At 45.5% G+C, this 22,731-nt stretch overlaps 1 protein-coding gene across 2 annotated transcripts in view; it reads right to left on the reverse strand.

Moving 5' to 3' along the window:
* Positions 1–5,547: 5,547 nt before the first annotated feature.
* LOC138569349 (somatostatin receptor type 5-like) overlaps positions 5,548–22,731 on the reverse strand; it is a 154,080-nt gene continuing 136,896 nt past the window's right edge. For both annotated transcript variants that reach the window (XM_069647253.1, XM_069647252.1), the window contains one exon: positions 5,548–12,162. In XM_069647253.1, the coding sequence (XP_069503354.1) occupies positions 11,103–12,116 (1,014 nt within the window). In that variant the 5' untranslated portion in view covers positions 12,117–12,162 and the 3' untranslated portion in view covers positions 5,548–11,102. The remainder of the gene's footprint in view (positions 12,163–22,731) is intronic.

A 22,731-nucleotide genomic window follows, 5' to 3' on the forward strand; every position in this document is an offset into this window, starting at 1 on the left:
AAGGCACCCGCTCGCAGAAATCATAGTTTGCCAGTCCAGAAAAAACAGTACCGGCAAGGTTATGGGTACCGTTGTTTCTGGACTGGCAAACGTATAATGAGGCCCATTGTACTCTAGCATGAACTCACAGGAATCTATGGGGATTCTGTCTTCATTCTATAGCCATTGTACCCCATCATGAACCTACAGGAAACTGTGGAGCTTGAGTCTATTGCCATTGCACTCTAGCAAGAACCTACAGGAAACTATGGGGATTATGTCTTCAGTCTATAGCCATTGTACTCTACCATTGAACGTACAAGAAGCTATGGGCATTCTGTCTTCAGTCTATATCAATTTACTCTAGCATGATCCTACAGGAAAATATGGGGATGCTGTCTTCAGTCTATAGCCATTGCACTCTAGCAAGTACCTACAAGAAACTATGGGGATTCTGTCTTCAGTCTATATTTATGGTACTCTAGCATGAAGCTAAAGGAAACTATTGTGATTCTGTCTTCTCTCTATAGCCATTGTACTCCAGCATGAACCTACATGAAACTGTGGGGCTTCAGTCTGTTGCCATTGCACTCTAGCTAGAACCTACAGGAAACTATGGGGATTCTGTGTTCAGTCTATAGCCATTGTACTCAACCATTGAACCTACAAGAAGCTATGAGCATTCTGTCTTCAGTCTATAGCCATTGTACTCTAGCACGATCCTACAGGAAACTATGGGGATGCTGTCTTCAGTCTATAGCCATTGCACTCTAGCAAGTACCTACAAGAAACTATGGGGATTCTGTCTTCAGTCTATAGCCTTTGAACAGGAAACTATGGAGATGCTGTCTTCAGTCTCTAGCCTTTGTACACTAGCATGAATCTACAAGAAACTATGGGCATTCTGTATTCAGCCTATGGTCACTGTAATCTAGCAATAATCTACAATAAACTATGGGGCTTCTGTCTTCAGTCTATAGTCATTGGGGGTCATTATGACCCTGGCGGTAGCCATGCCAGTAAATACCGGCACGGCTACTGCCGGAGTCATGAATTTTCCCGCGCCCGGGATTTGGCAATTACTGGGGCATTACAGCCCCGGCGGACCCGGTAATTGCCTATTCCCGTGTGCCGGAAAATATTACTCCCCATTCCCACTTAAGTCCCATTGGACTCAAAGGGAATGGGGAGGCTGGATGCACCGGCACCATTCATGAATGGTGCCGGTGCATCCGGAGAGTTCTGTGCACGGGTGCCGTTCCGCCTGCCAGGTCAGACCTGGTGGGCTGAAAGGCACCCACTCGCAGAAATCGTAGTTTGCCGGTCCACAAACAATGGTACTGGCAAGGTTACCGGTACTGTTGTTTCTGGACTGACAAACTTATAATGAGGCCCATTGTACTGTAACATGAACCCACAGGAATCTATGGGGATTCTGTCTTCAGTCTATATTTATAGTACGCTAGCATGAAGCTAAAGGAAACTATTGTGATTCTGTCTTCTCTCTATAGCCATTGTACTCCAGCATGAACCTACATGAAACTGTGGGACTTCAGTCTGTTGCCATTGCACTCTAGCTAGAACCTACAGGAAAGTATGGGGATTCTGTCTTCAGTCTATAGCCATTGTAGTCTAGCACGATCCTACAGGAAACTATGGGGATGCTGTCTTCAGTCAATAGCCATTGCACTCTAGCAAGTACCTACAAGAAACTATGGGGATTCTGTCTTCAGTCTATAGCCTTTGAACAGGAAACTATGGAGATGCTGTCTTCAGTCTCTAGCCTTTGTACACTAGCATGAATCTACAAGAAACTATGGGCATTCTGTATTCAGCCTATGGACACTGTACTCTAGCAATAATCTACAATAAACTATGGGGCTTCTGTCTTCAGTCTATAGTCATTGGGGGTCATTATGACCCTGGCGGTAGCCATGCCAGTAAATACCGGCACCGCTGCTGCCGCAGTCATGAATTTTCCCACGCCCGGGATTTGGCAATTACTGGGGCATTACAGCCCCGGCGGACCTGGTAATTGCCTATTCCCGCGTGCCGGAAAATATTACTCCCCATTCCCACTTAAGTCCCATTGGACTCAATGGGAATGGGGAGGCTAGATGCACCGGCACCATTCATGAATGGTGCCGGTGCATCCGGAGAGTTCTGTGCACTGGTGCCGTTCCGCCTGCCAGGTCAGACCTGGTGGGCTGAAAGGCACCCACTAGCAGAAATCGTAGTTTGCCGGTCCACAAACAATGGTACTGGCAAGGTTAACGGTACTGTTGTTTCTGGACTGACAAACTTATAATGAGGCCCATTGTACTGTAACATGAACCCACAAGAATCTATGGGGATTCTGTCTTCAGTCTATATTTATAGTACGCTAGCATGAAGCTAAAGGAAACTATTGTGATTCTGTCTTCTCTCTATAGCCATTGTACTCCAGCATGAACCTACATGAAACTGTGGGACTTCAGTCTGTTGCCATTGCACTCTAGCTAGAACCTACAGGAAAGTATGGGGATTCTGTGTTCAGTCTATAGCCATTGTACTCAACCATTGAACCTACAAGAAGCTATGTGCATTCTGTCTTCAGTCTATAGCCATTATACTCTAGCAAGAACCTACAGGAAACTTTGGGGATTCTGTCTTCAGTCCATAACCATTGCACTCTAGCATGATCCTACAAGACACTATGTGACTTCTGTCTTCAGTCTATAGTCATTATACTCTAGCAAGAACCTACAGGAAACTATGGGGATTCTGTCTTCAGTCTATAGCCATTGTACTCTAGCAAGAACCTACAGGGAACTATGGGGATTCTGTCTTCAGTCTATAGCCATTGCACTCTAGCATGAACCTACAAGAAACTATGCGGTTTCAGTCTATAGCTACTGTACAATAGCATGAACCTACAGGAAATTATGGGGCTTCTGTCTGCAGTCTATAGCCAATGTACTCTAGCAAGAACCTACAGGAAATTATGGGGATTCTTTCTTCAGTCTATAGCCTTTGAACTCTAGCATGAAGCTACAGGAAACTATGGGGATGCTGTCTTCAGTCTATAGCCATGGTACTGTAGCATGATTCTACAGGTAACTATGGGGATTATGTCTTCAATCTATGGCCATTGTACTCTAGCATGAACCGACAAGAAACTATGGGTATTCTGTATTCAGTCTATAGTTACAGTACTCTAGCAATAATCTACAAGAGACTATTGGGCTTCTGTCTTCGGTCTATAGTAATTGTACTCTAGCATGAACCTACAGGAAACTATGGAGATTCTCATCACGATTTTGGTGGTATCCCTTAAATCCGGCAGTAGCGCTGTTACCACCGTTTTTAAGGGTCCGCCAAATCTGAGAACCACATATGGTTTGTGTATAGGTTACATTGCATGTGTCTGGTCATCCACAGCCCCTGCAGGAAGACTGAAGGCACTCCATCTGAGAGAATGACCACCTTGGAAAAAGGGGAATACCACTTTTTGAGGTTAAGATGTGACACCACCCCGATGGCTAAATGATATATTCATTCGATTCTGCTTTTACCTGGAGCTCATTTTGCTCTCCTTGTTTCTCTCCCCTCCCCCTCACCCGCTTTGTATTCCCAACATGCGGGTCCTCATTACAAACAGCCATATTACGCTGCATGAACATTTTGAAACCAGCAGACCACTGTATACCAGCTGTATTAGCCCTGATGAAAGTGGTGTAAATGCCTCGGTACCACTGAAACCAGTTGGCTCATCTTTATACTGTGACTGTGCAGAAAATTGACTAAAATTTAAAATCCTATGCCAGACTACAGTTTGATCTCTCCATATAATAAAAGGAAAGACCAAGATTCTTGAACACTCTGCATTGAAGGACACTTCACGCATCATGAGGATAGAGGAAATTTATCTTAGAACTCCAGTCCATCTATTAAATTTTAACTACGCCCACTTACACACACCATGGCCTCATGATATGAATGTTATGGTACTAACGAGGGACCTGTGGGTTTTTAAAGAATATCTGCCCTCCATAGAAAAAGTTGAAGCAATGTTTCATTTGGAATACAGTCTTTATATGATACAAAGGCAACCAAAATGCAACCAAATAATGGTCTCTTGAAAAATCATTCAAAAACAAGATCTTAATCAAAATGTGGGATCACTATGATTAAGGGAAGATTCTGGTTTTAGACTACCCTCCAGGTCCAACACGTGGATATCTTACATTGATCTCATACAGTCTCTGATGTAACCTCCTTTCTCCAAATGGAGTTAAGAGTCTGATTGTCGTCCGTTGAACAAACATTTCTTGACTGTCACAGCTTGAAGGAGTCTATGGTGACCTCCACCTGCCCTTGAGAAAAATTTGAAAGGTTGTTGTAATCACTACCCTCCTCTGTCCTTCATTTCTTGATGAGCAGCCAAACCATTTCCAGACGTCCATACCAAATGTCCCATGTCCACAGCTCCAGCCTCATTTTAAGGAATTCCTGCCGTACGTCCTTTATTGCTTTGGAAAAGTCGGTCGAGATGTAAAGCTAATGTCCTACCCTGTATCTGTTACGGCCTCGGGACAGTCACGCTCTGGCGATTCAGGGACATAAAGGGCCTGATTCATGAGTTTTGTGCACGCATCAAAGTGACTTTTCACTGGTGCAAAATGACGATGCACGTTGCACTGCCAACAAACATCCTGATCATGGTACTGTGCAAAGTGTCTTTTTGCCATGCAAAGTCACTTTGCATTGCAAAAATCCACTTTGCACTGCTCCATGAATCAGGGTTGGGCAGTGAAAAGTGTATTTTTGCAGTGCAAGGTGACTTTGCACAGCAAACAGAGACTTTGTGCTGTTCCATGTATCAGGGTGTTTGTTAATTATAATTAATTATTATAATTGTTCTTTTATAACACGCTTAATACTAACAAGTGGTTTCTAAACCCAGAATCGGGATTCAAAACTCCTGAGCTACTCTTCCTACCCGGTCCCACTTCCAACAAGGCTACCCAATGAGGTAGTTGCAAAAAGTACTCTGCACCGTCAACTGGGCCCCTTTAGCGCAGTGCAAAGAGTACTCTTTCAGTGCAAAGTGATTTACAGAATAGTGTAAAGTACACTTTGCACTGTTCGGTAAATCATTGTGTTTGTTGGCAGTGCAAAGTCACTTTGCACCAGTGCATAGTCACTTTGCACCACACTAAACATTCTGTAAATGGGGCCCAAAGTGTGTAAATGATGAAGCTGAAAACGCTGCATTCTCTCTCAGACTGATTGGTGAAGTTCATCTCTTTTACTATTGAAGAAGGGCCTGCCATATGTGTTGAAGTAATGTACGGTTCAGAGTTTAGACTATAGCAAGGTGTTGCTTATGAGATCTGCAAAAATATAGGTGGACCTGATTTATTGCAAAATGGTAGGCCAGGCTCCAGCACCCAGGCTCGGCCAAACAAAAGACATCACTTTCCCAATATTCATTGGATGACCAAGGGACCCAAGAAGGGATTCTTTTCCCCTAGATGGAATACATGTCATCGGCTTTAGCATTATCAAGGAACAACTGAAGACACGTTTAGACTTTAAATGTGTGTTTTATTTGATTTAAAAATAACGCCATTACAATGCAGTGATTGACATATAGTGGCAATGCATTATGAAGTGATATCACTGATACCCTTTAAGCTTAAATGCGCATTATGTCAAACGTCCACTTAATTGAATACATAAGCAGAAACTAAATGTATATATCATACACAAGGAAACTGGTCCTTATAAAGCAAATGCAAAATAAAGGTTCAAAAAAAGTACAATGCAGGAATGACCACATATGAAGCATCGTGTAATAATAAAGGCAGTCTTGTGGTATTTGTGTTTCTTTTTATTGGATTTGGGGTATGTATAAAGCATGGTCCAGGCTGCGAAGGGCAGCACAGTGCTTTACGGAGAACAGTGATGGTGAATTGTACATGTTTAGGTGATAGATCCATGTCCTAGTCTTTACAGAGGACAAGAGGTTATAATGATAGCGGGGAGTGCATATATTGCATAGGGGGCAATGCGCACATGGTGAGTAGAAGTAGTCTGAGATATGTGGGCAAGTTCTGGCTTCATGGAGCGGTGCTGAACACGTTCAGGTGGTCTTCATGTTCATAAGTAAGGGGGGTTCTGGGAGTTTGTCTCTATTTGCCAATATCCCGGGTTTGAGTCTCAACCAGAGTCTTTAGCTCACCATCCTTTCACAGAAGAGACATTTCCCCTATATATCAGTTGTTGTCCTGCCCAAGGGCAGTCAGCACCGGAATGCCAGGCATGTTCAGCCTGGCCTGCTAAACCGTGTGCCTGGCAGTGCCTAAGGATTCTGCAGCCAGGGCCTGATGCCTGACAAGCCCGAGGCTTGTGTTATGTCCTTTGGGTGCAAGCACATTGGAATTCCATAGAAGACACATGTTGGTGCATCAATCTTCTCACGAGAGAAGGACAGAATCACACAGCACCAACATGGGAGATCGAGCGAGGGGGGTTTTGGGGAGGATGAGGGGGCCTTTAGGGAGGTTCTGCCTTGGTGAGCCGGGAAGAGGGAAGTCTCGGGAAAGGGGAGAGTTAGAGTCTGGGGAAAGGGAAGCACTTGAAGTGTTGGCACAAGCAATGCTTGTGTGAAGCACTTGAATACATGACTGAATGCAGGGGTGTCTGAGAATCATTTGCATGGTGGGAATGGTCGAGGACCCTTGCACCCCATCTTCAACTGTTGCACTAATTAAAGTGTTACTTTCAATGCTTCTGGTTTCTCGTTCAAGGAGAATGTCATACAAATGTATCCATTGACACTAATGAGAATGTTGCCCAGTGCAATTCCCAGTGAAGAATGTCCAACACAATTCCTTTGGCTTTTCTCAGCTTGCTGCCATGCGTGGGATGGGTATGACAGCGAATATATCTAACAGGGAGGATGTGACATGCCACTTTGGGGGGTGGGAGGCTGAGCCTTTTTTAGGAGGGCTCACTAGTGATTTGCATATGGCTGATCCCCTTCTCTAGTGGATCTGGGCAGCAAAAACCACATTCAATGGAATGCTATGAAACGGAATTCCCAGCGGCTGAAAAGAGCTCACTCAGGAGTTTCCATCTTTATGTTTTGCTTACTCCAAATGCTACTACTTCCTGTTTAGGCTGTCATTGATGTACTATTAATGAGCAATTTGTTATCGTATGGTTAGACAGTTGGTCCCTGATTCATGGAAATATTTGCGTCTAAAACGAGGATTTGCGTGCCATCTGCCCGCAAATTCCTCTTTGACGAATGACGATTTGCGGGCAGAAGGCACACACGCAAATCATTCCATGAATCAGGACCTTAATATACGTTTTGATGGAAGGAACATATGCGGGGGCGTACCTAGGCTCTCATGTGCTCTACTCAGTCAGTAGGGCATGCGGTCCCTCAACTCAGTTAGATGGAGGGAAATTATGGCTTTGCAATCTTTATTAGGCATATTGGTCCTCAAATGTTTGGTGGTATCCTGCAGGTAAATCGGGCCGGATACCACCAAACGGACCTACCGTTACTGGCACCTGATATGCCAGAATTACTGGAATATTACAGGTGACGGCAACGGTAGGCTAATCCCCATTTCATGGAGTGTATCGGACTCCATAAGAGGATTTCCGGTATTACCGGCACCAACAATACTAATTCTGGCTGTTTTTTGCCAGTGGGGTGCCTGACTTACCTCCAGCTCTTGGCTGGATTGAAATCAGGCTACCCCTCCAGCAAACTTATAGTTTGGCGTTCCGGGAAAGTGGCGGTAACAGAATAACTGCCACTTTTTTCCCCCCACCGCCAAACCTATAATGAGCACCATTGTCTCTCTATTACATTGCTCCAAACAGTAAAATGCATCAGAGGCAAAATTGATCACAGCACTTTGAGTCAATGCCTTTATGGTTGCATGTACTAATGTCCCCACAAAAATGTCTCCTGACATAAATGTCGCCGTTTTTTGCAGAGACATTATTACATTGAACATGCGGGGGACAATTATTATTATTTTTTTACAAGGGGAGCAGGGGACATCCCTGCAACCCGTCCCCATACATAATGTCACCATCTATAATGTCGCCAATGGCTGTTCACTGTGATATTAGTTATGGGGACATTATGTATGGGGACATTATTTCCTGATACCCTCCATTTAGTGGGGTGCATTTATTGTGACCAAAAGGACTTAAATGCATACGAGAGTGCCATATGCATGGTATGCCTACGCACATACGTGATGACAATTCAACAGTGTTTTTACTACATGTATCTACAAGTTCTTCTTGCATTTTTCCATAGCTGGAGGATCCAATATGTACGGAAATGCATTGTCCTCCTGTGATCCACTCTGGCCCAAGTGATTCCCTCTTAACTGTAATTTCTATGAATTCACACATAGATATGCATAATATATTGGTTCTATTTGCTTGAAATATGCAAGGAATGTATTTTCAATAGGACACGCCTACAGGTGCTCATGGAGTACTCTTCTCAGTGGATGGGGGTGGGGTGTGGTTCTAAGCGGCCTCAAAACAGATAATGTTACGCCTTTCCTGACAACCATCTTTGACAGGGAGGGATAACTGAAGAAATTGTAATCAGCACTAGTGTGCAATTTGGTTCTGAGGAGGTGGAGGATAGTGGAACGTTGTATAATAGGAGGCATGTACACAAAGCCTTCTATCACCCTGCAGGTATCTGGTTAGGAGAACCCATGAATAGAAGGGTCAAAGGCCTTGAGTGTGGGCACCTCGTTAATGTCTCCCTTTATCCTCTCCGACACCCTTTGGCTGTCCATAGACCAGACCTTCTTGAGGAGATCTCTTCTCATGTATTCAGGTTTTGGATCACAAATTGCAACGAATTTACAGTAATACTCACCCCAAAAAAGAATTTTTAGTAATACTCACCCCAATGGAGCATGCATGTTTCACATTTTGTCTACCAACTTCCTTTTAGGCTTAATGCACTCATGGCAAACTGTTTGCACCAACTATTGCCCCTTCACTGACCTTAACTCAGCATTTCCCCAGTTTCAGAGTGAGGCCCCTGACTCTGATGACACTTTGTGCAACTCTGCAATGGGTGCCATGTTCTTCACCTTCTTTCCAGGTCATGGGATCCCATCCGGGAAGAAGTCGACTCCTATTGTTCCTCGAAATAGTTCGTGAAGGAAAATGCTGAAATACAGTCACCGCCAAAGCCAGTCTGAGGGTATCCGTCTATATCTGTAGGGTCCTCCGCGGTGTCATGAAGGATGTCAAAAGCGGAAATGTTTCACACAGCTTTATCTGGGGGTAACTGGAGAACAGATCTACGATCATAATTATGCTGTCCAGGTCCAAGGTGGTTCTCTTTGGGAACTCTGGGGTGGAAATCGTTCTTGTTGTTACTTTCTCCCTGAATGATTGATGTCATCACAAGGACTGCAAATTATCCTGAGAGGAAATCCAAAGGAGGAGCTATTTTTCCCATCTTTATACAGTCCTTTTGGACTCCTGGTTATCGTTGGCAGAACATGTGTTCAGGTTCTTTTCTCTAAGTGGTCACTATGTGCTCAGGACCTGGCAGTACCCACATGATGGTGGTGAGAGTTGACAGTCATTTATGAATGAGACAGGAAATAGCTGGGATGAGCTGTCATAGTGATGCTTCAGTGGGATGTGCAGGTGTTTGTTGTTGCACTTAGCAGGCCACCATTTGAATGTACTCTGTGCCCTGCTGGTGGTTTATGGTGACCCTCTGGGGTGGCCTCTGTCACCTCCATGCTGATGGGCTCCACTCTCTGCCTGTGTGCTCCTCCTCCACTCCTATGATCTTCACCGCCCTCGGATAGGCGTAGCCTTCATGTTTGCCTGTGCTTCAGGCACAAGGCTCTTCCCTTACTGTCTGGCACACAGTATGGCTCCATTCCTGGTGGGTTCCAACACTTTTCGCCAATATGTAAAGAATGAAGTGCAAGGGAGTGCAGACTAACTCAGTTGAATATAAGAGCCCCCCTACACTGCCACGCTCTCCAAAGCTGTCAACATGCACATTCAAAGAAAAAATACTCTGCAACGGAATACAGGATAGGCTATCATTCCGTCCTAAACTAGCCTACTCTACATCACAGCAGTCTCCTTCTTAGCCCCCTCGCTTCTCTCATACCATGCGTAAGTGCCATTCTGAAAAAGAAACTCACATCGTTCAGAGTTTGGGGAAATTGCCATTGCCATTGTCAGTCTCTGCTGAGAGGAAGGCACGCATTAAATGAGTCTGAGCAGCCTTCTCACGCAGTTGAGTATCTCCAGGGCCATTGGTAGGAAATACAATATGCTTCAGTCCTCTCATATCAGACGCTTCCACAGGCATCACGTCTATATATAAGCGCCAAGATGAGCAGTACGAGCTATACAAGACCTCTACTCACGCAATCACTCACACGTGCACATGGTACATTCTACTGGGGTATCACACTTCATCACTTCCGAAAGCAACAGTCCCATGGACCCATATCTGATGGTGGCAGTGAGTGCTTGCTGTGTGCTGTAGTATCTGCTAGCATCCATTAGGCGTGGCCTAGTGGACTACAGTACATGCAACAGGCATCTCTGTCTGTACCATGGGCTGGCCATCTAGGTACAGTAAGGGCTAATCAGTCATCTGGTGAACAAAAGTGTGCAGTGCACGCAGACAGAAGCACATTGAAGACCTGACCTGGATTCTCACTTTGGTTGTCTATTGCCAAATTGTGAGGCTTTCCCGGTGAACATATTGCTTCTTTTTTACACCATCGCCTTTCTAGTGTTTCAAATGCTTGGAAACCCCCAAAGAAAAGGTATTAGGGATCGTGATTATGGCTTTAATGACATTTGCCCCAAATGGATTATAGTGGGAAAAACCAAATCCCTTAGGGAAAAGTGTAGGAGGAAATAATGTACCCATCACTATGAACAAAGCATGGGTCTAATTAGAGGACACCAATGAACAGCCTGTTTAGAAGGTTTATTTTGTGTGGAGAATTTGCTTTTAGCAGCTGCCCTGAAACCCGGTTCCAGATTCCATGATCTTGAATGGATCATGGGTCGAGCTCTGAATGTTTCTATCAGGCACTCTCCCCCTGATTATTCTCCACTTCATGCCTGGCTAGGTTGTTTCTCATGCAGAACATTGCCATCTGAAAAGATTGTCTGAAATCCTCTGACAAATACCAATACAGCACTGGGTTGATGCTGCTCTTGGCTACAGACATAACTGTAAGAAAGGGGATTGCATACATGAAGAAGCCGTGCCCCAGGACTAATGCTGCATCGGTCAGGCTACTGAAGGTTTTTACAACGAACAATGGAAGCCAACAAACTGTGTGGACTACGAAGAGCGTGGTAACCATCCTGGTCCTATCAGACCCCCTGTACTTTGTGGCATGAACTGGATGGCCAGGAGGTTGCGCTTTGACTGCGATCATAAGGAGGCAGAGTACAATCACCTCCAGCGGTTGAAGAAATCCGAGGGTAATCTGGCAAACATTGAAAAAGAAATCCTGGTATTGGTTAGACCAGTAAATGGCACAAACATGACTATTCTCAATTAAAGATCCATTCAGGACGACAAGAATTGCAGGCAAAAGGAACACGGTCCAGACTGCAGCACTGAGAAGAGACGCCACCTTTGGTTTCCGCCACTTACTGGATATGAGCGGACGGTAGAGGACCATGCAGCGGTCGATGCCCATCACCATCACAAAGTCAATGGAGACTAGTGGGGTAATGAACTCTATTGCCAGAATGAGTTTACACCAAGCAATGCCAAAGGGCCAGGTCTGAGCGGCTTCTTGAGTGGCGAGAAACAGGAAGGCAAACATGAGCAACGCATCAGCAACGGCCAGATTGAAAATGTAAATGTTGGAGACGGTTCTCATTTTGGCATATCGCAAAAATATGAAGATCACCAAGGCATTACCAACAAGACCCATAGCAGACAGCACAAAGTAACTGATGGTGAGGGGGAGGTCCCGATATGAGGGGACATCTTCATCGGGGTAAGAATAGTACGTCAGATTGCGATCCAGCATTTCAGTTTCGAAGAGTTCATTGGAAAGGTCTTCCATCTCTTTATCCATTTGATTATTTTAAATAATTTAGGGTCCAATGTTCTTCACCGAAATTCTGGATTAAATAGCATTAGGAGAAAGAATAAACATATTTTAGGACATGATCAATTCTGAATTGGAGATAACAACTGTTTTATTTATATATATGCATTTATCTTCGAAAACACACTGTCTAGCAAAATCATTTCAACAGCTATACAGAAATATTTTTCAAAAACAAGCAACTCGTTCATCAAATGTAATACATTTATGTTCAATACATATGGATATTTTATAATATACAATCTTTGGTGAAAACATTTTTGGGGATGCCAATAAAGTGGTAATCTGTTTAGCAAGAGTGGGCAGAAAAAAAAAAAACATGGAGAGAGGTATAGGAATAAAGAAGGAGGCCAGAGTGAAAAAAGGACAGCAAAGCACCACACAAAAGATGGATTGACATACAATGATGCTTTTTATATTCGATTTGGAAATAATACCAGTTTGTCCCGTAATATATAGGCCCTACAAAAAAGCAGAAAACACAGGACTTTACACGCAAGATATGTTGCTTCTTTGTAAACAGAGCCTGTGTTACACTAAGGACATTTTAAAATTCGCAAAGAGCACAACAATCAGAAAAGCACCAGAAGGTCACAGTTGGCGTTCAAATGATCAAATCTGGTCCCAGTGCATAAAAGCAGGGCTTCAAACGGACACTGTAACTGAGAGAGTAAGAATCCTTCCAGTAGGACGGATACCTCAGGGACGACTCGCTCGTTTTGGAAGAAAGACAAGGCAGGGCAACACAACTTCGAAATCCTGATCCCGTGCTTAGAAACCACTTGCTGGTATTAAGCATTTTATAAAAGAACAATTATAATTATAATCCTTACTCCAAGGGATGTCATTAGAAGTCACACACATGTGGTCTCCCTTGCTACCCCTAAAACTGTTTTAATGGAGGCTCTTGTCGCTCTTTGTTTCTGGAATGGCTGGCTTTCGTGTTCAGGGCTCTTTAAAAAGTGTAACACTTTGAGCACTGACCCTAAATAAGAAAGACTAGGATTAAAAAATAATTTGTCTTTTTGGAATTCTATACAATTGTTGCTAGACTCATTAACCGTTTATTTCAGGGACACTTTAGGGGGTGAGTCACTGATTTAGTCTGTTCTTAAACACCTCAAATTCGCAATGTAGACAACAACGTCACAAAGCATTTAGAGTAGAATAAGCATCCATTTCGGACTATGTATTTTGCTTTTTGCAAGTTGCAGTTATAGCATGTTTCTTTAATGCTGTTTTCTCTATTACGATCAACATCTCAGTGTCCTCGGTCACTTGACACAATCCTTGCACCTAAAAGCTTGTGTACAGTGTGGAAATGTTTGACCATAGCACACAAAGCGACCTTTGATTTCATTGTGCCACAATGAATGCTTTGTTGTAATGTGTCTATCTTTCCTATCTCCATGTCATGCTGTTCAGGATGTTTGTTTGCATGTATGAGGTAAAGAGGGCCCAGAGTACAGTATGCCATGTGATTGCACTGCTTTACTGCACTACTCTAAATTTGTTAATACACAGAAATGAACCCTCCTAATGGTATGTATTTTGTCAACCTCTGAAGCCTGAAAAGTCAATCCACGCAGGCTTTACATGTGGCCAACTTTGCACCAGACCTGCAGATGAACTGTCCTTCTGTTAAAGTTAAATCTGTTACCAGGTTAATGATACCCACTACAGAGTATAATTTGCTTTCTGACTTTGAGAACATTCAGACATGTAATTGCTCATTTTAAAATAGCTAGTAAGATAGCTATAGCCAGTAAAATAGCTCAGTGGGTTGAGCGCTCGCTGCTGTGATGTGTGCATGATCTTTTGGGGTGCATTTAAGGCCCTTAACAGAAATCTGTTTTCATTTGAAAAACTGCATTGAAACTCTGCACCAAAAACAGCTGTGCTTTGCTTTCCCTGTCACATGAGTGACAAGCAGTTGAACCCTGCAACCCAAAAACGTCCCTGCATTGCTTTTATTTCACTTGAATGACATGAAGTCATGCACTGCATCAAAAAACGGCCTTATTGTACTTTTCATTCACATGAGGGGGCAAGAATGTCAATCCTACAATGAGACACATTGTTTGCTTTTCATTTCACTTGAACATCTGCCCTTTAAAACATTGCAAATGAAAAACGGCTTGGCTTTTTCTTTTATTCACTGTCAAATAAAAGAAGCCTGTGGAAGGGGGCCTACCCCTGCTTGTCAATGGACCAACAGCAAATGCCTACTCACTCAAAAAAGAACAAATTAAAGAATCCTCGGACACACAAGACATGAGCTCAAACATCAGATGCAGAAACTGCTTGCACACGTGTAAAGAAATTAAGAAATTACTTTAAAAAGCCACTGTGAAAGGATAGCTTTGCTTGCACAGAACTGTCAGTGAACAATACAGTGGGGAGGGGGCTGACTAAGCAACGTACATTATGTTCCCACCCATAAGACTTCAATCACCTTGGAAGAGGCTCACCGTGTCAGGCTCAGGCATAACACTCTCCCCTGAAAGTCGCAGCTACTAGTTAATCAGCCTGCAAGGACATGTGATGTACTGAGAGTGTTATAATTCCCTGCTCTGCCAGACTTGAAGGCTCATAGCCTGACTGGGAGGTGTGAGTTCCTCCTGCACCCACTACCAAGGACAGACTGACAACTTCAAAGGGGGTAATCTAAATCTCTGGTCACTGGCTGTAGGGGATAAAGTGCCCCTCCCACAGAGGGGGACAGGTCCCCCAAATTGACATTAATGAATAAAGTCAATTTCTAGGCATTTTTGTAACAATTAGAATGTGAAATAACTTTGTTTTATGCTATTTTTTTTGTCATTTCAAGGCAGTTTTTATGAGCTATAGTGACTTTTTCTAGAACCCTGGGGTCTGAAATGGCCAGTTAAGACTCGTTTCTGGATGCTCTGAAGATGTGACAATTATGAGATTTGATGGAAAGATGGAAGGTGAAATTAGGAACATGCTTGAGGCTAAGGATTTCAATAAGGCAATACACCCTGATCTCAGCCTAGTATGCAGTGTGCAAATGAAATACTTACTTTTATTGTATCTATAGGTTCAATATTCTGAGTGATATACCACTCATATCACACCCCTTCTCAAACTACCCCCAGGTCACAATGCACCAGAAATCAGGCTGGTTGGTAAAGGTAATATTTATGTATGTATTTAAAATTCAAATCAAGCATATGTTTAATATATGGGACAGCAATCACCAATGTGGTGACAAGACAATCAGAAAAATAGGTAAGGCAGTTGAATTCACTTATAGCAATGCTGAAGATAAAACATAGGGAAAAGAACAGTTTTGGCTTGTTGAAAAGATAATGCTTAAGTTAAGATTTCCCCCTGCAAATTTCTCAGCTCACACCGAAGCACACACAGAGCAGGTATTCAAGAGTAAAGGACAGTGTACAGGATTTAGATATAACCCCCCCCCCAAACAAGAGAGAAAACGGTTTGGAAATCTTACACTTTTAAAATCACATTCGAAAATGGATGTGTGAAACAATTAAAAGTGTGTACAAGTCCTTAAATTGATATAAATTCCTATGGCAGCAACACTGAAAAGGCCCTAACAAACATAAGCTATATTATGGGCAACAGTAAACACGTTGAGTCAGAATGGACATTTGGAAATACTTTGAATTGAAATATACATGTATAAAACTTTTGCAGAAATGCAAATTCCCGCCTAATTTTGAGTAAACGCTTTTGAAGAAAAACGGGTCAAATACACTGTTTCTGGATGCGGGATGTTATGTTTAAGTTACAGTTGAAATTAGGGGGCCGATTCATGGAACAAATGTGCGCCGAAAATCTCAGCGCAAGCTTGCACAAATGTGAAAAAGCAAGAGCACGCGCACGCGTGCGATTCAAGGAAGGGCCTGTGCGTGTTTTCCCCTGAATGTGTGCCTAATCCATGTGTGGCGCACATGGGCGCACAAGTCATTGCAACATCCCGAACGCCGTGATCGACACGCACAGGGAAAGCGTACAACATTGGCGCACACACCAAAAAGGGGGCAGGACACGGGGCGTATCACGCGCAATGGGGAACAACGCGTGAAAAAGAAGGTGTAACTGGGGAAGTACTGCAGGGAAATAGACGGAACGCCCATACGCACGCGAACAACACGTATTCATGGAATCGAATACAGGAAACACGCGCATGCTAAAATATGCGCATAGGTGTCAACACACCCGCCACATGAAGGCAGGTGTAAGCGTCCCCGCGCACAGTATAAAAGTGCATGCAAACAACAAACATGTATATACAGCTATAATGAATGCCCCATTTGTCGCAGCACTGATCGTGGGACACTACAGGAGGAGGAGAATAGCCAGGGTCCGCATTTTTTTCCCCCCGGACTAGCCTTTTTGGGTTGCCTGACGACTAGGTTTCCACCTTGTATCATCCTAGACCTGGTCAGGGAGTTGGAAGATGACCTTACATCCCCCACCCTGTGCTCCCAAGCATTGAGCCCCTTGGAGAAGGCGCTCAATGTCCTGCATTTTTTGGACACTTGGTTATTTCAGCGGACTACTGCCATAGTGGGGGGTCTCACAGACCACGCAGTCACGCTGCCTACACCAGGTGCTGGCAATCATGGCTGCGCGCCCCTCAGTCCGCAGGCACATATACATGCCCAGAACACCTCCAGAAAGGCAGGCCGTGGTCCAGGACTTTTACAGGGTGGCACACTTCCCCAAAGTGCTCGGTGCCATAGATTGCACCCATGTGGCTCTACGTCCACCTAGGGACACTGAGCACATCTATCAAAACCGCAAGCACTGGCATTCCATCAATGTGCAGGTTGTATGCGATGCAAAGGGAATCATCACCTCTGTCTATGCAAACTACCCTGGCTTCACCCATGACAGTTTCATATACAGAATGTCCGACCTGAGCCGGGCACTGGAAGCTGGGAAGCATGGCGACACATGGCTCCTAGGAGAGTACAAATGTCTGTGCACATGCATGCATGTCACACACAGACAAATACACAAACCCTAATAATCAGAATCATTATCACCTCCCCAGGGGACAGTGCCTACCCTCAGAGCAACCACATGATGACGCCAATCCGGAACCCCACCACACCACCCCAGGAAAGATACAACGCTGCCCTTATTGCAACTAGGGGCATATTGGAGCGCACATTCGGAGTGCTCAAGTCACGCTTCCGTTCCCTTGACCACTCTGGCGGCCAGCTACTATATGTCCCCCCAGTAGTGTGCAGGATCATTGTGGCAGCATTTGTCCTGTACAATGTTGCAACACGGCAGGGTGTACCGGTGGACATGGTGGTGCCCCCACATCCCCAACTACAGGCACAGGCGCTGCCCATGGGAGGGGATAGGGGACGTGGCGAGGCAGCCCGGACCCAGCTTGTGGCCACATTTTTCACCTAAACTCCCACCCCTGCAGACTGCACACAGGCCTGGCACATACCAGGTAACAATCGATGATGACAAAGAGACAGTCAACTGTCACAACCTTACCACCCTGAGAATGTTGCCATGGAAGTGCTACATTGTGTGCATCCCTAGCTCCTTAAACCTAACCAATCCTGTGTGACCAAAAGGAACACATGCAAGATGTGTATCACACCCCCCCGCAAACCAGCACATGACAATCCCTGGTATGTCACCCAAACCCTCCCAACCCCCATCACCCTTGTCTGCCACACCATGACATGGCAAGCAATAGCAAAAGGCCAACACATGACAAATAAGATCCGAAGTGACATGTGATAAATGGAAAGTGGCTCCAGACAATGACGCCTGACATGGAATCACATGAAATGACTGCCCAACAACCTCCCACACATACACAATGCATTCCACCAGTCGTAGCATGAACATAACACTGAATGCCTGTTCACATGCACATTGGGCAAGGCAAAATCCCTACTCCCGAACCCGTGTGCTGTGTGTGTCTCCTGCAACACACTGCTCAACACACAGCACAGTGAGCAGCTATTGTGTTGGAGATACACCTTGAGCATCACATGAAAATGACTAATTAAAATAATAACCATTTGACGCATGTACAGGAATCACAAATGGTCATATATCATGTGCTGCAGGTACACAGCAGGCCCCAGTAGGCAATCTGTGTGCACCTGTGGCCAGGGAAGGGTGGTTGTACATGTGGTGGATCATTGTGCAACTGTGTGTGTCAGTAGGGACATGCACCCAATATATGCATGTGAAATCAAGTGACCCTCAGTGTCCTGTACACATCACATGTGAACATTGCCCGTGTGTACACCCCAGCATGTCAACCACACCAATCCCGTCACACCTGAAAAGTAAAGACAACACAGGAACAGGCATTGACCAGCAGAACACATCATGTACATAGTACCCCAAAATTACAATGTCAGAGTGCCCAAAGCACTGTAGCCGAAGCCAACTGTTCACCAACAAAAGGCCCTCCTTCCTTCACACATCACCATGACCAACTGAACAACTGTGCCTGGGGTATGTAGCCTGCTTCCTTCAAGTATACCTGGCCACAGCATCACCCTACCCCTTGGTCTCCAGTTCCACCTTGTGTGTAAATAGGGTCCAGCCCCCTCAGAGGCCACCTTGACTGGCCAAAAAAAACAAATTGCAGAGAACTCCAAGTAGCCAAACCCACAAACCATGGAAAAAGCCTGTAGGCAACCACAAACCCTGGAAGAGTCTCCAGTAGATGACTTGAAGTAGCAGAAAATGTCCAAGTACATGTCCAAGCACAATGATAAAACAACCAAGGTAGCACAGTTCAACAATGCCACAACAGGATGGGTACCATGTTCGGTACAAAATATACAATGATGATGCACCAACTGATGGGTAGTGTCACAGCTCCGGTGTCCAGGCGCAGGACTGGCACGAACCAACCACCCCTTCTGTGGTCTGGGCGCCTGCAAGGTCAAATTTACACAGGCCTCTGAGACCCCGGTGGGGAAGGAGGGTCAGGGATATGTTGTTTGGACAGGCATTGGTATTCAGGATAACCTGAAAGAGGGGCAGGAGAGGGGAGTAGGATTGTCAAGGGAAAGTAGGGAATATAGAAAAGAAAATATTCACAATAACACATATTCAATCATGCACATTGTACCCAATGAGTCAAATGCAAGCCAAAGAGAGACTTCTCTCTGGGGTGAGTGCTGGCCTCCTGCCTGCGCACTCTCAGGTCCGGTAACAGGAGCAGTTTAATGCTGCAAAGAGAGTGTGAGTTACTAATCTGTGTGTGTCTACAACACACACACGCAACACCATAAATGCCCCAAAGTAAGTGACTCCTCCACAAACAAACACTCTTGTCTGCTGCTGTGTACCCATATGTTAGCTTGCCCCCGTGATGGTCCATACACTGTCAATACAGTAAAGCAGGCGCACGTGGGCGTGCAGCAAATGGAAGACCAATGCGTCAAGAATCAGACATCATACAATGGTCCCTGGGTGAGCAGCTAGATGCATTTAGCAAGGTGTGACTTCAGTACAAGTTGTGTCCTGGCATCCGCAGATTAAAATAGGTATTGCACGTGTCAATTTGGACATGTAAATGATATGCACTGCACACGAGTCTGTGCCTCGCTGGGTGTCCCTGTGCGCTGCTTCATTTTCTGGCTAGGAACGCTACTACGCTAATGACTCTGCTTCTATGGAGCAGGGTGGACCGGAGGATATGTGCGACAGCCCCTGCGTGTGCCCCTGACAACTTGGTAAGCAACTTGCCATTTGTCCCCCAATGCATCTTAGCTGTACTGTGCGCTTCAACAACAATATCTGTCCAAGCTCCCCATCAGTGGTGCTACTTGGCATGCATGTGCAAGTGGCCTGGTGGAAGCTTGGCTGCGGTGTGGCCCCCTTCTGCTGCTCACCTTGCCTGGAGCTCCTGGAAACATGTCTGCTTCTGTTGGACGTCTGAGTACAAGCCCTGTGGCACTGCTTGTGCACACATGTGCATGTCTGCCCCACCAAACGTGGCCAGCTGTATGTCATACAGTGGCCCATGTCTGCTGGCAAAGGTGGTCTGGAGGCTCATTCTCCTGCAGAAAGGGCACAAACCATATCATTAATGCAGGAAAGTTCCCTGTGTGTGTCTCTTCATGCTGGCTGTGACTGGGCCATGTCAGACACCTACATCAGAATTCCTCCCACGATCAGTGTGACTTTGACAGGCAAAGGGTGCCGGCCACTGTCTACAGCATGAAGTGCATCAAGCACATGTACAGGAAAGAAAATAAACATACAGCACAATGTATATCAATTAATGGACACATCAATCATGAACCCACCCAAATCTAATGCAGACATGCCATGGATAAAATCCCCACAATCCCCACTAGGGGTGTTAACACAAGTAGTACAGCAGCAGACAGGCCACAGGTTTGACAGTCCAAAGCCCTTGTGTAAATGACTGTAACACCGAACCATCCTTGTGAGCCCATGGATAAGGGAAGCAGGAGTGGCCTTTGTGAGTAAGGATCCCAAGCTGCAAACACAAGACAGCTTGAAGGGCCCAGCTGGAACAGACAGTGGATGCTTTCATAAGCCACAAAGCACCACACCATCACATGAATGCACAATAGACAAGCAATTTTAAACTATATTAACTAATTAAACTAACTATAAAAAACCTACATTACCTAATTAACTAATTAAACTAACTATCAAAAACAATGTTAACTAACTAAACTAAAATGAAAAATCCAAAATGGCCACATTCGACCCGGGGGGCTGCGGGGAGGCACCCACGAGGGGGGAGGTACAGGGTGCAGCTCAACACCCACATGCGATGATGTTGAGTCAAAAAAAACAAACTCTATTGGCTCACCGCCTGCACAGCCCGGCCTGTGTGAGAGATATCTCGTCGTCCGAGTCAGCCTCTTCCTGAAAAGGTAGACGTGGTACAGGTGCCTGACCATGCCTAGGCACAGCTTGCCCCTCGTCGGCAAGCAAGTCTGCTGGACGGATGAGCCTGGTTCTGTGCGGCAATGACACGCAGGTCAGCATGCAGAACCTCTCATGATACGCGTGCTTCCTCTTGCAAGGTAGCACATGTAACACAGAGTTCTTCCTGCGTGGTCTGGCTGGACAACTGATGCACCTCCCGGCATGCACATAGTTCAGCCGAGATGGTACTCTCAAGCTCCACAAACCTCTCCTCTGACCTCTCCCTCTGGCACATCAAGAGGACACCCAGAGTGGATCTGAGGGATTCATACTAAGCCCTCAGGGCCTCCATGTGTACCTCTGCGCGAGCAGCAATTGCTTGATGCAAAGACAACATTTCAGCCTGGCGTGCCCTGTCTGAGGCCGCCATGCCCAGCCTGAGCAAGCGGGCCATGTGCTGCCCGCTGCTGGAGAAGCATCTGCCTAGCAGGGTGGAGCATGGATTGGGCCACACGCTCCATGCTCACAGCGATGTTTTCAATTGCTGGCCTCTGGCATTCTGAATTGGCAGTCATGTCTTGCTCCCACGTTGCTGGGCTTGACACATGCAGGTCCCAAGGACCGGCCATCCTTGTCGGGTTGGCACCGCCCGCGGCTGCAGGACTATATTCCCCCGTCGAGTGATGTCCCAGGCACATCAGCGACTGGTGGGGAGGGTGACCCTGCGTCCCGATCCACCACAGGCATAGGTCCCACCACCGTCTTGCCTCTCAGTGCAGGTGTCGTGGACAGAGGAGCGTCTACATCAGAATCACTCACCCCAGACGAATGGACCCGATGCATATCCAACTCGACATTGTTGTCAGAGTGATCGTCCGGGCTTGACTCATTGCCACAGACAAGATGGTCTGTAACAAATGTGGGTTTTCGTGGTCTAACACGTCACGACCCCCACTTGTGCCGGGTTGCTGGTGTGATAGCAAACCTTTATCTGACATGACAACACCATCCTCTGGCTCCATTGCGTCATCATCTGGAAAGTGGAGAAAATTTACATTAGTACACATGTCAGAAGCATATAACACACACACACATAGACATCACACAGACTGACAACACATGAAACACACATGTCACACACAAATGTGAATCTGGCATGCATGTAAGGTCACTTTGACATAGCATCAGGGACTAGGCATGTAAAACGGTGTAACATGGCTCAGAAGTGGGTTGATGCAGTGCAGGACATGTGTACGTTATCCACTATCTAAATGAACAAGTACATCATGATGTGTATCAATTGACTTGAAGGCAGTGCAAGGGCAAGTCCAGGCATCACGTTCAATGTGCATGCAATGTGTTGCATGGCTACAAGAAACCCCCCCCTAAGTGAAAATTTAGGGATGCATTGCATGGCTGCGAAAGGGCGACCTGAGACCTATGTATTGGCAGACAGTGCTGGCTAGCATCAATTGCATCATCTGAGTCAACTGACAACACAGCAGATGATGGTGGGACAGGAAGCAGGACATATGATGACCCCTCAGTAGTACAGCCATGTGTGCAGAAGCCCCTACACCAGTTGACCAGAGTCAGTGGGCTTGAAACGGGGGGAGGCCTGTGCCCTGCACAGACTGTGACACCCTAAACATGTGTGTGGTGCAGGACTGAGCCAGAGCGG

Source organism: Ambystoma mexicanum, chromosome 2q, assembly GCF_040938575.1.
Source record: "Ambystoma mexicanum isolate Mex_15411 chromosome 2q, UKY_AmexF1_1, whole genome shotgun sequence".
Lineage (NCBI taxonomy): Eukaryota > Metazoa > Chordata > Amphibia > Caudata > Ambystomatidae > Ambystoma > Ambystoma mexicanum.